The sequence below is a fragment of the Dermacentor variabilis genome, chromosome 2, assembly GCF_050947875.1.
Source record: "Dermacentor variabilis isolate Ectoservices chromosome 2, ASM5094787v1, whole genome shotgun sequence".
Lineage (NCBI taxonomy): Eukaryota > Metazoa > Arthropoda > Arachnida > Ixodida > Ixodidae > Dermacentor > Dermacentor variabilis.
The window spans coordinates 111277584-111293321 of NC_134569.1; the positions used below are offsets into that span (position 1 = coordinate 111277584).

Here is a 15738-nt window from a genome sequence, read left to right on the forward strand (position 1 = left end):
CAGAAGCTATCACCTTGGCACAATGGCCACTGATTGTTAACCTATACATTCGGTCAAAGTTCACCCTGCAGAGTATCCAGCAGTTGAGAGCAGGGGGGACCATGCTTTCAGGATAAAAAGAGAAAGCCTCACTGCTAGCACGCCAAAAAAATATGTGCACACAATGTATTTCGTACACCCATCATTTTACATTGCTTTTAGGAAACTTTGCTCATTTTTTTTTTCTTCTGGTAGAAAGGAAGCTATGTTGTACTGCTTTGCACTGTTGAAAGGACAGGCAGGTGATGTCAGAGGTGAATTCCTTTACTGGCATTGCAGCAGTAGGATAAGTTCCAAAAAAATAGATGCAGCTTCAAGGATACTTTCAGCAAACTATAGTTTGCCTTGGCCTTGTACTGCAATGTGGTAGTACCCAAGTCATTTGACAAGTATGGCAAACATCAATATAAGCACTTCTTCATTTTTGAGGGGAGAGGCTTTATACTGCAACACAGTCACCATTGACAGCTATACCGAATGAGCTTTAAAATTTTCAATTTGATCGAAAGGGTAGCGCTTGCCTTTGTCATCAGTGCTAGGGGCTACTTCACAGCCCTAGATAATAAAGAGCTGCAAAACATTACCAGCACCTCGAATCTTGCCAAAATTCCGTCATAATGGGCTAGAGTTTGCTAGACGAATAATGAAAGGGAGCACATACAGTTAAGCACAGAAAGTGGATGAATAAAGGGTTAACAGAAATGGGTCATTGTGATGTTTGTTCATTACCAGGAAGGTCTCTTGTTTACAAGTGAAGAGATGTTCCTTGCAAACACTTGCTGAACACAATGATGTGTCATTTCTTGCTACAATTTTAGTTTGTCCTAAGCGAGATATCTCCAAGCCATGGTGTTGTAGAATGAAGCGTGGTGCCACCTACTAAAAATTTAGTAAACTTATCAAATGACTTGTAAGCTGCATATGAGGCGCACAGACCTAGTAATGCACCAAGCTAATGTGAACACAAATTCAGCCTCAAAAAAGAAAAGACAAAGACTTGTTTGCACAAAGAGCCCTGAAAGGTTATTATTAGAGGGCCTACTGCATAACCAAGCCCTTAATAAGGACACTCTTTCTCCGGCTTTTAGGGCAAGGAAGGCTCAAAGGCAGTTCAGTAAGAGGTGGAGGGAAACTGATCAGTTTGAACATCAGCAAAGCCAAGTGGGTGACAAGCACAAAAGAAAAAATCGGCAAGTAATTGGCACTCGTGGGAACATCACAGCACTGCACACATTTAAATCCAGTCTCGTCTCGTGCCCTGCTGGAAATAAAAAAATAAGGCAGCCTTAACACGTTCATGCACTTGGCCCAGTGGCCATAGATATTCACTTCAATAAAAACCTTCAACCGATGCCCAAGGGCACATGCGTCCACACCCACTCTAGTAAGGACTTCTAGAAGCACAGTAGAAAGGTTCATGCACTGCAGAACAACAAATGAAACTGCACACCAGCAAGGGAACTTGCGATGTGTTTAGACAATGTAAACAGGCTCGATTGAAATGACAGAAAAACCGAGCAACATATGTACTGCTGGCCATGTTGTGACGCTGGCAGAAACATTCTCTTTGGCTTTTCTTGAAAAAAAAGAGAAAGGGTGAAAGCAGCAGAAGTAGACATCTTTATTGCATGCGTGTGTGCAGTTCACTGTCTCTGCAGGCCTATCATTAGATGGTCAGAATTGCATACACTTCATTTAAGCTTGAGCTTCTGTTTCGCTGGACACAGGTCCGTAAATGGGAGAGGGCCAGCACACCGTGGGCAAAAGGGACCCATGCAACCCACCAGTTGCAACACAAAATTGCATCTGTGAACCACGCGAATGCAGTGCAAGCAACTTTTGTGTGTTGTTACACACAAACCCACCACAACCACATTAATTCCCTCAAGTCTCGGAAACATTCACACAGAATTATATTACCACTAATAGTTTATCGTCAGTGTTTGTATAAAATCCAGCTGCTGGAAAAGTTCTGAATGGTACACTAGCCCATGGTCACATCTACGGGACGGATTTAGGCCAGCCATTTGCCTACCGTCGTGGTCACTGGCCTTCAAGAGTGTTCGCATGCGGCCATTGTCTCCAACGTACAACGCTGTGCATGTCGCGACTTTCACGACACTGTTTCATTGCCACAAGGATGGGAGCACACCACTCGGGAAACAAGATATGGCGGTTTCTGTGCGACTCCCTGCCTCTGGATATGTACAGGTTTCTAGACAAACTGCAGGAACAAACTATACTTCACAGGCTCTTTCTCCACTCCGAACCTGCACACAGCATGGTTGATGGCTCGTTATTAATGCCCGAAGGCGCTGGCAGAGCCCACCGCAAGTGGAATGCGCCTCGTTCGCAAGCCTTGCGTTATGCAAAAAGTGGAGAGCACAGGGGTGCAGAGGGAGAAGGAAGGCAGAGACCGTGTGGTAATAATAAGTTAAACCTCTACAGCCCCTGTACGCAAGCTCTGGCCAGCACTGGAGACGTTGCGCTCTGGAGTCACTTGAGGCTGTTCCGTGCTGACTTGAGTTTGTCGATACGCTTCTGGAGGTGCTTGTTGGCTGTCTCCAGCTCTTCAATCCTGGCCTGAGCCTCTCGACACTAGGAGAGGGTAAGGGGGACAAAGGCAAAATAGACCTGCTTAGTTACGCCTGACTGACAATGTGAACAGACGAAACCATGCTCGCATGTGTGTCAAATAGGGTAGAGATATACTATGCAAAATTTGAAATATTAGCAGGGTGCAGAGCCATTTCACAATTTCTTGAAGAGGCTTTCAGTTAGCTGAGTTTGCCTGCTTTAACCCTTTGACGGTCAATGATGCAAATATACGGCGCCGCGAACAAGTCCAAAAATGGTCGATGCCGTGCACATATACGATGCCGTGCATATATTTACAGCGCCGTCTGTACGTTTAAAAAGCACGCCAATTTCCCAACATTTTCTTTTCTGTCATGTGCTGCGACTATGTGGGGATACAGGGAATTTTTTTCGCGCGCCTCCCTCTGTCGGTTTTCGTTGCATGGTTTGTTTTAGCGCTAGTTTGCTCCCGTGTGTCTATATACCACCACTCGCACATTGGCACGCGCGTGGGCTGGCGGCCGTTTGGATTTTGTTACGTGGGCGGTTTCGGCTTTTTGCGCTTGCGAAAGTGATGGCTATCTCGTTCCTAATCGCTCAAAGGGCAGGCGCTTGTTTCTCGCTCGACTAGTGCTCACAGGGGTGCGCATAGGAAGGATGCCGCCGTGCATGCGTTTGTTTCTTTTTTTTTAAATACTCGCGAAAACTAATTGCCCTAGCTGGTTGGCGATAAGATGAAGATAGCAGAAGTTTGCCACAAGTGTTGCTTTTTTTGATGGGCAGACAACCAAACAGTTTACTTGAGTGCGCGCATCTAAGCAGTTTAATTACGCTATGGACGTACGTATTAGTGTAAGACCAGGAACATTTGAGGCTCGCGAAATATTCTCGTGTGCGGATTTTCAAAGCCTTGAACTATGCGCATAAAAATGCATCAAATTTTTAATTCTGATAAGTTTATTTCCTTTTTTATTGTTGTTATTCATGAATGAAGAGTGCATATATACCAACACAAGATATTTTTTTCTCACTTTACAGTCACCCTAGATAAATTACGGTAATGTTTTTTTCGAAATAAATCCCTGAGAAGAATCGGAATCTCCAATAAAAAAAATCGACCCTCAAAGGGTTAAACAGTACTACCACTTAGTACATACTTTTTCCGAGCTCTGGCCAACTACGGTTTAATGAGGTTTCACTGTAACAGTCTTTCATCCTGTCATATTCAACACTGAGCATGTGCTTGCTATGAAAGAGCCTGAAGAAGGTTACAAATGCTGATAGTGCACATAAGTTTACACTTATGCTTATTTCCATTTTTGGCTAGTCAGAACAGACAAAGGAAATAGAAAAACAGGATCAACAGTCACAGCTGCATCATATTTTTACATGCACTTCTGTTGCATTCTGACCTACGTAGTTCCTGTAGATCTGTACGATTCAGTTTGTCCTTTTATCACTGCTGTGTTATTTGCAAACACACAATCAGACGTCTGCAATGCCAATGACGCATTCACCTCTCTCTGGAGTTTGCGCTTCTCAGCCTTCAGGTCGTCTTCAAGCTTCTCGGATTCCTCGAGCGTCGCCTTGAAGCGCAAGACCTGTGTCTCAAGCCGCGACACCTGTGGAAACACAAACCACGTTGTAAGACTGGAGTTCGAAACCTGAAATGATGAGGAGGAGTCAAACAAGGAATGTTGCCTAAAGCCAAGGGGACTTGTCTTCCTCCCCTTGCCGTAGTCCACTTGTCAAAACGTTAAAATGGCATTCCTTGTTCGACTACTCTTTATCAAGCCACATTGTAAGCAGCTTTAGCTGTCCGCATATCTTGTCCCCTGCAACTGTCGCTGCACCTAATTTGAGTCGTTGAAACAGGAAGTTGGTTTAGAGTGATAAAGCACCCTTTCAAACTCAATTTGTATTACTTTGGCGTAAGATATTGATCATTACTGGTGAACATGAAGGATGAACTTTACATCTTGAATTCTGTGCCCCGATTGAGGCATCAATAATGGCAGTGCAACAGCATTTTTACGTGTTTTGGCAGTTCCTGTGCAGAAAAAATTTCCGATAGCTGGCTGATTGCACTTGCAACAGCGCTCACACAAAGCGTAAGCTTTCTTTATTGACAAACACTCTACTAGCATCAAGTGGACCATGTCAAAATGCATGGAATTACCCAGAGCTGGTGCTGCAAATGCAAGGCGGTGTCCCCACCAATTATCTGCTCATGGTGTAGACTAACCTTTCAGGGAAGGGTAGGCTGACAATATAGCCAAACTTAGGAGTTCCCTTTAGTTTTCCTTTAGGTGGCAAAGGAAATATGGGAGTCTGCTATAGAAATAATTATGATGTCCTTCACAAAAATTAGGAGTAACACAAAAGTGGTGAAGGTGACTTCTATAGATTTTCTAGGCATATGCTGCGTTTGCTGCGTTAACAACAAAGCAAAAGCTACATCAATGACTCTAAGGTGCATGAAATTGCCACTGCAATATAAAGGCTCAAACAAAACTGGTCATTATGTTCACATGCTGAGTATACAGGCAAACCACACCAAGCATGAAAAACGGCCACGACAGCAGGACGAGGCAGAATTTCCTATTTATAGTAATGCCACTTGAGCTGCAGAAGTGTCCACAGCAGAAAGTGAGATTGCATTCTCACATTATTTATGACAGAGCTAGCGCAGAATTCTGCAAACAGGCTACCTCCCCCCGCCACCCCCCATTCAATGCTGTGCTTGTAAAAGTAAAGGCATACCCATTTTGTGGCTTGTTATAAGCACGACTGTCAGCTTCAAGACTGCTTTGGGCATGAGCTTGGAAATCTTACTTGTGGCAATTTGTATGTGTGGGAAAGCTGGCATGTGGAATTTCACATGAGGTCTAATGGTGCTTGTATGCTGAGAATTATATTTTACTCAAATAGAATTTACACATCTCAGATGTGTAAATGTCAGGCTTGATACAGTGTGTACACAATAATTCAGACTCAGATTTTTCATGCTTTTGATTTAAATTTAGCAGTTTCCAAAATTTTGGTTGGGTTGCTATGTTTTCTTTGGCTCTGTGCTGCAGTGGGCATGCGGGTCCCAAGCACAGTATTCCACGAAAGGAAAGTCTCATCCATGAATTGTTAGGCGACCCTTTGTGTGACACTTTCATATTGACCCCTGATTGTGACACATTCATGTAGACTCCATCTTTTGAGTGAAGGAGTTACTGCACTCTGATAATGCTGCTCAGTAACTGCTGAGCTAACATTTCACTATTGGCCAATCTTAGTGTCTACTCGTAGGCAATGTAGTGGACGGGTGCTTGACAACCAATTGCTTATTGCACTATTTGCACAGAAGTATTACAGGAGCATAGTGACTATTGAAGTTTACGGGGCAGCATTGAGCCTCTCCAGTGGAGTTGAAAAGGAGGTCGGAGTTGACAGGTGCAATTATGAATATATGAAAATCAGTCCCCGCTACTCACGCTGCTCTGGAGTGCTATGTTCTCCTGCTCTGCTTTGCGCAGCCTGTACTTGTAGTCATCGACCTGCTTGTTGGCTTCCCCTGTGCGAGAGAAAGGCATCACAGTGGCTCAGAGAGAATGCACGCATCAGCACAGGATGGACCTTCCTATGGCAAAGTCTATCTTTTCTGGAATGTTTAGTGACCCCACAATGAGTGACCCACATTTAAAGTTCGAACAGCAAGTTTACAAGCAGCCGCTAGTGCTATCACGAGCCATGGTAGCTATATTATTGGGTAAGCTTACCAGAACAATCTTCAGCATCACCTAACACAGCTGATGTAGTGCATGTCGCAGTGTTCTCATTTCTGCACTACATACTTGGACTTTTGCAAGTAAAATGAACAACAGTTCTGGCACAGATATGCAGTTTCACAACCCTGCGGGAATTGATGAACACAATGTGTTCAGATATGCCTGTGGAACCTGGGCTGTGCACACAGGTGCAACTAATCTTTTCAATTATGCAAAGTCTGCCTACAATGCACTTTGATTGCTGTTTGATGCATTAGTACTTTTCATCATGCATTGATAGTGCACACCTACGGACCGATACAGTTTCTTGAGCAGCTCAACACTATGGCAGCTCAACACTATGGCAGCTCTTTTGTCAGTTATTTTCGTTTACGTTAAAAGCTGACATACAATCTTCAGATAATTGTACGAGTGCCGTTTCCACATATATATGCATGAGAGATTTGGTAATTCCCACACGGTCCAGCGAAAATGAGGTTTTACACACTGCAGTATCACCTGGGACCTGGGTTCGGCAAAATGCAGGATCACCAAATTGTGGGGACAGATTATGAACGAATTAGGAATGCCTAGGCACTAAGTCTGGTGGCTGGTCCACCTCAAATTTCAGTAGCTAAACATTGCTGGGACATCATTTCATGGGAGGTCAAGAGAGTGGGACTCGCATGGTCCATGAACAAATAGTGCAGCAGAAGCACAATTCTGGGCAACACTGACAGTGATGAATTTTTTCAAGCTCATTTTCATCAGTGTTTACCCCTGTTAACTCAAGTTGTAAGTATTGTGTGCCGCAGTTTCATTAGATTCTACGATCGTTAGGGTGGTTACTTTCTTGTAGGTCATGCTATTTTTCTTATAACCTACAGTTAACGCAAACTGGGGCCACGCTTGGGAGCGGGTTTAACTCTGGTCTTCCTATGTGGTACCACAGGTCTCAGGATGTGCAAAAGGGTGACATAGTCCTGATGCAGCTAATCACTCACTTTGCACTTCAATGAGCCTCATTTCAGGTCCATTGGTCTGTGGGCCATGCACAACTGAGATCTGCTCTAGTCGAGTCACTTTCTGCTGCTCCTCAGCCAAGTCCAACTGCAGCCGATTGATCTGCAAAGTGCGGGAGCATTGATAGAAGCTAGTCAAATTGAACGAATCTACTTCCGGTTTCTAATTTTGCCAAGCTAGAGGACAAGAAAGATAGAGTAATGGGACACTACACATTAAGTTTTCTTTGTCAAAGCACCAAAACTTGACCGTGCATTTAGTTAAAAGCAGCATGCAGTCTGGCCTTCACAATGCGCACCTCATCTTGGAGCTGCTGCTTCTCTTCTGCAAACCGCTTCAACCGGACGTCTGTAAATAAAAAGAAAAAAAAAAATGTGTATGGTTTCATGCCAATGTCCCAACATCTTCAGAGCTTCTTAAAGCAGCAGCCGTGGCTTCAATTTATTTATTTATTTATTTATTTATTTATTTATTTATTTATTCATTTCCTCAAAGGTCTCTGTTGAGACATTACATGAGGGAGTGGGGAGTTAGTGACAAAGAGATACTACAAAGAGATCTTGAAAAGCCAGTTCAAGTCATCTCCTTTGCCAAACAAATTACTCTATTAACAAATGTTAAATAACGGGATTACTTTTTGCTGATGTAGAGTGCCAGCGATACTGACATGCAATAGGGAATGAGGGTAGGACACAGTAGGAAAATGAGACATGGGTGAAGATTCCAGAAAAATGTAGAGAATGTGAAATTACAGAGATAGGTGCTGACCAAAGAGACAATCTTGTGTGGCAAGAAGGATTAAGGGAAAGAAAAAAAAAAGCGCACAAGCACTTAGCATAGTTTGTGAAACCTTTTATAGTCCTCCCTTGCCTAATATGCCTCATGTATTAAAACCAGCAAAACATGTTGACACTAAAATATTCACACAGAAACTCCTCTGGGAGTTGTCTATACAGTCGAACACGGATATATCGAACTTGAAGGGGATCGCGAATTAATTCAATATATTAAAAATTCGATATAAAAATATACAGGCCCTGAGACTTTACCTGTGGCAGACGATGACCTACCGATCGGCGCATTTAAGTATGACAACTATTTATGCACGCATGATGCAATGTAATGCTTTATTTGCGTGAAAAAAAAATCACTGGTATATTGGTCTGCTTCTTCGCCTTGCAAATGAAATTAAAGACGCCAACCTCGATCTTATCGAGGCTGTTCAGGTGCGAAAGCCCGGTTCCTTCCATGTCGCCGCAACAACGGCGAATCAAGCTGAACGCTGCCGCCACTTCAGCGGCGGAGTACGAGCGTGTAGCCACCGCCTCGTCCGGACGATCTTCATCGCCACTCGAGCTGTCGACCTGGGTCCCTGCGACTGCAGCTACAATGTCCTCGTCGGCGAGGCTCACAACAGCCTGAACATTGCTGTCAACGTTCACAAAATCGTTAGCAGACACTTTGGCTGGAACGGCAGCCGGGAAAAGGGACGACAACTTGCGAAACGCGTCATCCATGCACTCGTCGCCATCTTCGCAGGTTTCGGGAAGTTTGGCCATCACGAGGCCTGCCTTCCGGAAGCAGTTGGCCACGGTATCCTGCTTCACGTCTCTCCAGGCGCCTGTCATCATTTGAATGGCCCCCAGCAGGTCAACCTTAAGCTCAGTGCTCATGCAGAGGTTCACCAAAAGCCTATCAATGAGTCGCCTCCTGTAACCGACCTTGAACGACTTAATGATGCCCTGGTTGAGCGGCTGCAACTTTGCTGTCGTGTTCGCCGGCAGAAACTTGAGCACGATGTTTTTGAGCACGCAGGTGGTGTGATGGACCGAGCAGTTATCGACGAGAAGGCAAGCGTGATGCCCCGACTTGCCCAGTTCGGCGTCCTACGCTAGCAGCTATTCTGTAAACAGCTGACGCGTCATCCACGCCTTCTTAATGAAGGCGTAGCAGACGGGGAGCTGCTTACAGTTTTTGAAGCAGCGCGGTGCCCTTGCTTTGCTGATCACAAAGGGCTGGAGCTTTTGAGAGCATCCATGTTAGCTGCGAGCAGAACGCTCATGCGGACTTTGCTCATCTTGCCCCCGTGACACGTGCTCCCTCGGATGTCGAGCGTCTTGCTGGGCAGCATCTGCCAAAACAACCAAGTCTTGTCGGCGTTGAAGATTTCCGCGGGTGAAAACTTCGCGCAAATTTCCGGCCATTCCTTCGAAATCCACAGCTGGATATCCCGGCTGATGACGGCTCCGCTTTCCCCAGAAATGGTTTTGCCAACTAACTTATGGCGTTTCTTAAACCTCTGCAGCCACCCTGTGTTGTCGGCGAAGTTATCATCACCGAGAGCAGCGGCAAACCATTTTGCCTTAGCCATTAGCATTAGGCCATCCAACGGAATGTTCTTAGCCCGGACCTCTGAAAACCACACTTAGAGAGCCTTTTCAACTTTCTCGTGGGCAGGAGCGCACACACGACAAGCTCCCGACGTTCGTTGCTCTGCCGCTTTCTACTTTATGTCCGCCTTATTTTTTAACAAGGTGCTTAGAGTGCTCCGAGAAATCCCGAAGTCGTCTGCCACCATTGCGCTTTTCTCGCCTGCCTCAACACGCTGAATGGCATTCAGCTTTGTCGCAAATTCCAGGCTCTTGCGCTTCTTGACGCTGCTTGTGCTTGCTGCGGCCATTGCTTCCGCGTCAGCCCACCACGATGCAGTAACACGTGTCGTGAGATGTACGCAAAACAATAATGCACACGAAACACAAGAACGCGCACAAAACACAAGAATGTGAGCAGCCTCCGCCAACAAAGCGCTCGCGATGGGCACCTCCGAGGGCGACAGTGACGTATGAAAGGCGCGAGCTGTGGTTGGCTGAGCAAAACTCGTGAAAAAGCAACAACAAGAAAAAAGAAAGACAAAAGGAGGAGGCCGCCGGCGCCTTCGTTCCTGGCTACCTTTTCCGAGCCGATCACTATGGTTACGCGGGGGAAGGATGAGAGATATAGGAAGAGAGAGAGAGAGACAGAAAAAAAAGAAGAAAGCTTTTCCGCAAGTTGGAGAGCGTGCGCAGCGGGAGTACAGTCCGAGCCTCCCTCCCTCTCGCTCTCACATTTTCCGAGCCTTTCGGGCGAGGCGCGGAGCTCGCGGGTGCAGCGAGTGCCGAGCTCGCGCAGCGTTCTATATATCCAACGGCGGGTAAAAATAAAAATATAGTTCGATAATAAACGTACAAATTTCTATACTTTTACACAGAATCATCAAGGGGATAATTTACGAGTTCGATACAGACAATAATTCAATATATGTGGGTTCGATATATCCGTGTTTGACTGTATATGCGTAAGCATTGTGCCACTTGATCAACTCCATGCAGCCTGGTGTCATTATCAATGTTATGGAACTAGATCAGACGAGTAAAACAACAGCGCTGCGGCGACACGAACTGCTGTGGACAGCGGCTCAAAGTGAATTGATGACACAAGCAAACTACTGCAGGTGGCAGCACCAGGTGCACTGATGACCTCCCGATCATTATAAGCCGTTATTGCTCTTTAGAGCCTTAATTCATCTGCATTGAACCAGTATCAACCGTGATCAACCGTACTCCAGGTACGGCTTCATAAGGCGTGGTCGTGCGGGCCCTATCTTGAAAGCGATCTGTGATGAGGACAGAGTGCGCAGAGTGTGGACAGCTTCGTGTACGCTGTGTTCTCGCCGCTTAGTTCACGCTGAAGCGAGAGGCAACACAAAGGTCAATTCGCTTGCTGCTGTGGGCCTTATCTTGAAAGCGATCGTCTTAAGTGACCGATGGACAGGTTTCCTCATCGGGTAGGCATAGAAATGCTTACACATTTAAGAGCTGTAGTTTGTGTGCATCTAAAATTTATTTTTCTGGGGCCACACTGCTGCAATCACATCATCACTGCAGTGTAGCTCTTATTGAAGCCTGCAAGTCAATCTGAGGTGACAGGTTCCCCCCGCAATGATATTAGGAAACCAACCTGATTGTTCCTTCATGCGATTGGCTCAAGCGAGCCAGGGCATTTGTAGATTTTTCAAAGAATAACATAGTAGAAGTATGGGGCTGTCCTGTGATTCCCGACTCAGTTTTATATAACCATCATCACATTAAATATTGGCAAAAAAAAAAAAACAAAAAAAGAAACATGGTGACTTTGGGAGCCTTTTCAACTTCCTCTTGAGAGCAGAACCTTGCAGGAGTCTGCTCATGTGGAAACTTGGGAACAAAAGAATCCATCAGGAAATGAACCTTTGTTGATTACAAGGCAACTTTCTGTTCCTCACCCAAGGAGCCATGTCCTGCCTGGTCAAGAAGCTCGGCTGCCTCCTGTGTGACCAGGTCTGGGCCATCTCCATTCTGCACCAGCACTAGGCCGTTTGCCTGCGCCAGTATAAGTTAAGGTCATAAGTCAACAATCATAGCACCTAGTGCCTTTAGTTTTCTTGCTAACTGAAGTGCCTTGCCAAACACACGTACCTCAATGAGCTCATCTCGTTGCCGAATGCCCTCCTGCAGCAAGGCGTTCTCTTCCTGCAGCTTCCGCAGATCCCTTTGTAGCTGGTCCAACGCCTGTTGCAATGAACAAACGCATGTGACATTCTTTCGTTCATTAAACAAGCAAGAATCAGGGGAACTGACGAGCTCAATTTACCAATAATAACAACCAAAGCAAATGACATTTACAAGAATGGGTGCTTGGGCATATTAATACTGCATAGCTAAAACTATACTCTGTCTCTTAGTTCCGTGCAGCTCTATGGGTGCTGTGGGTGCCTTAACCAATTAGGAGGGCAAGCACATATGAAGGTTTTGGTTCACGCTCGATGCCATATAAAGGTGTCAGTTCTTGACCATGCAAGCACTTTTGCAGTCCTTGCAGCCTTGGCATTGCTGTGTGGAACTATAAGAGCCAAAAATAAAAAAAATAAAAAAAAAGAACACAGAAGAAAGGCATGGAGCTTAACATCATAGAGCTCTGTGGTGTTCAGTTTCAGCTCTCAATTTGTAAAAAACAGAGACAGACGTCTGTTTTTCAACATATGCTCCGAGTTTCAGCAACCAAATGAAGTCACCATACAATGAATTTAAGGAAAACAGAGGGGAAGTAGCTGTGTTTTTTCTTCTTTTTTTTTCTTCAAATTGAACTTATATAGAAATAAAAATGAAAAGAGAAATGGAAGTTTAAGAAAAGGACAACTTGCTTTTGATGTTGCAAGGCAGTCACTATGACAAGAGCCAGTGAATATAATGTCTAGGCAGGAGAGGCAGCACTTTATCATGACACATTGAAAAACTGTTATAGCAAACCAATTGAAATTAAACTACACATTTATTAGTTCAGATGTTTTACTTCTGGAAGAACTACGCCTATGCTTGCTTCAGCAAGGAGGATTACTTCAAAGAAAACTGGATAAATGGTTTGCTAATACATCAGGTACAATTATTCTCAGCACTTGTAAAATTTCATTGTTCAGGCACCAACTTTAATTCTGCTAATTCTGCACCACTGGGCATCAGTATAAAAGTTATTTACAGCATGAATTTTAGTGCTGCGACTGCTTTAGAGGCATGTGCGTTTCGAGCACAATAGCACTGCGAGCCCAATTATGCTTGCAGACAACTTTTTTGTGCAATGAAGGGAAAGCTAGAAAGGCAAAGTATAGATGTGAAAACACTTCTTAGAAAAAAAAATCCAGTCTCATTCACATTTGTTGAAGCCAGGGTACATAATACAAACACACAACAGCGTTTGTATAAAATATGACACAAAATACGCTACTCAGTGTTCAATTCGAATTTTATTGTTTCTCTTTGCAAATGGGAAACCATCACAAGTAGCAAGCAATGCTGATTCAGTATCTGCTCCAAGAACAAACGCACAGTAGCTACACTCCCATTGCTCTCCCTTCACTGTCACAGAAAGTTGTTCACAAGTCGTTCGGCTTTCCAAGCTTTGGCTTTAAAAAGCTATGTCCAGTTTCTATGCTACAGGAAGCATAGAACTTTGGCTACACACAACAGCATTGTAGTTGAAGCTACAGGGAGGAACCTCACAACTCTTACCCGCGACTTGTCCCGGTGGTCCTTCTGCACATGCAGGAACTTTTCGGTAAGCTCCTCCATGTCATCCTTGAGTGTGTCCACATGGTAGGCCAGCGCGGTGCGCTCATTGTCCAGCTGAGCATTGCTGATCATGGCCTTGCGGAAGTTCTCCTCGACATCCTGCAGCTGATGCTGCACATGGGAACAGCATTTTTTTTTTTTTTGCTACTGGCTGAAACAAAGCTAACCAGTCGGAAGAAAGGACACTGCAATCAAATGCTGTTATTACTGCAATACAGTTGCTGCAGTCAAGTTTTGCACCCGTAGGCCTATAGTGGTTCATTTCCATTCTATTATAATAATAAATAGCATTACTTAAGAAAATTTGTCCCAGAATTATGACAGATTCTTAATGCACTTGTGTAAAAGCCACACCGAAGAAACAACTGCTTCAACATTTTTTAAAGAAAGAAGAAAACTATTCTAACACTTCGTGCGCATGTGTAACACTTATATCTTAAGAAGGAGAAGTGCATCAACTTATGAAGAGGAAAACAACGAATCTCGCTTAGCAATGTCCTTCATTAGCCACAGTGTTATTTTGGTATGTGTGCCTGTCGGCGTTATCTACAACAGCCTTCTCACTGTGCTTACGAAACTTTCAGCTAATGATACATGCTGGTCAGCACTTGTAGGCAGTTTCATTTTGTGAAGATGACTAGTTCGTTTTCATATAGCATTCTTACTGCAATAAAGGTAAAAGCAAAGTTCATTGTAAGCTTTATCTTTATTTTTGTGCAAATTCTTCGGAGGCAGGAAAAGTGTAGCTATTATGAGTATATGTGGCACTGTCACCTATCCAAAATAATTACCAGTGTGAAACATAGTTCATCAACACAGTGCAAAAACATGAGCATATATTTCATCGGTTCTTTTTGTCCTAGAGAAAGATGTATGAAAGGGATATCAATGCTACTCAGCTAAGGTCACACTGCACACTTCCAATGTTGCGTGCAAAAGAAAGAGAGATTGCCATGATTGGCTGCACGTATACCCTGATGTCGCGGCCATCGAGACCGTCGGTCGAGTCCTCGCTGCTTCTCCGAGACCCGGAGTAAGAGGAGCCCGAGGTGAAGGGGCGGCCCTGCACAGAATAAATGTGTCACTGCAACAATATTGATAAATGATCATGACAGGTGCATTGGGAGGCAGATGAGGAACACAGAAATTTAGAAGGAAACTGTCTGTGTACCGCATGAACTAGTGCCCGCTGAATGGGTGAACAACTTCTTGGCAACGATAATGTCTAGTGTGCAATTTACAGTCACTGAATTGAATGGCACCACATAAAACTATCTCGTTTATACTGCGTCAGTGAACATCACAGAATTGATTGGTACAGACAGTGTCAATTCAGAAACAGACTAGCACAAGCATTGAGGTAAACGCACAAATGATGGTCCCATCTTGCTAAGGGCTGCACCGATTACGACTCAAGGACAACCTGATGCAGCGAGAGTGTCTCGCGCAGGTTACGGATCCCTGATAACGCTGATAACGCAACAAAAAAACCCCATATCTGTCGCATGTAGAGCACTGGATACAAAGGCCATTCCAGATGAGGCTCGGCTGGAATGTGCTTCCTTTCAAGCCGCACACACAGTTGTTCTAAATATGCATCCCCAACCTGCGGTTCAACTATAGTCACAAACACAGAAAATTCAGGTGAATAAGGCAAGCAATGGCCCTTGTTAAGATAATGCTTATTAGTGTCTCAATATGGAAAATAGTGGCACAAAAGTAGACAAAACAAAGTCAGGCTTGCGTCTTGTTGCAGAAAATAAGCAATCTATACTAGCTGAAGTTCTATGAAAAGTCCTATCCTCCAAGTTTAAATGAAATTATACACGGAGCAGAAATGTACACATCTCAGTTGATGAGAAACTACTGCACAAGTTTTGAGAAAATGCCAGACAACAAAACCTTTTGATGCAGAGTTCTATTAAAGAAGAAGAGGACCCACACAATTTGTAGATGGCTGATGGCAACGAAATATCAACAACACTGCTAATGTTTTGCACAACATGCACTGCTGGCATCAGCCCGACCATACAGCATCTTGTATGGGACTGCACTGGCCTGCAAGTCAAAAGAAACCGGGACCCTCATATCGCTTCTCTAGAAGGCTAGGTCTACCCCAGGAATAGTCCACAAGCAAAAGAGATTGATACTCTTCTCCTGGTGGGAGTTTACACAGTCAGCTGCAGGAGACCACTGGATGC

The 15738-nt window shown here is 44.5% G+C and overlaps 1 protein-coding gene across 5 annotated transcripts in view; it reads right to left on the bottom strand.

Moving 5' to 3' along the window:
• Positions 1-151: 151 nt before the first annotated feature.
• The window catches only part of LOC142572542 (leucine-rich repeat flightless-interacting protein 2), a 59415-nt gene continuing 43828 nt past the window's right edge, over positions 152-15738 (bottom strand). For all 5 annotated transcript variants that reach the window (XM_075681719.1, XM_075681721.1, XM_075681722.1 and 2 more), the window contains 9 exons: positions 14511-14600; positions 13478-13648; positions 11891-11983; positions 11698-11794; positions 7696-7745; positions 7379-7499; positions 6102-6181; positions 4134-4238; positions 152-2637 (listed from right to left, as the gene is read on the bottom strand). In XM_075681719.1, the coding sequence (XP_075537834.1) occupies positions 2536-2637; positions 4134-4238; positions 6102-6181; positions 7379-7499; positions 7696-7745; positions 11698-11794; positions 11891-11983; positions 13478-13648; positions 14511-14600 (909 nt within the window). In that variant the 3' untranslated portion in view covers positions 152-2535. The remainder of the gene's footprint in view (positions 2638-4133; positions 4239-6101; positions 6182-7378; positions 7500-7695; positions 7746-11697; positions 11795-11890; positions 11984-13477; positions 13649-14510; positions 14601-15738) is intronic.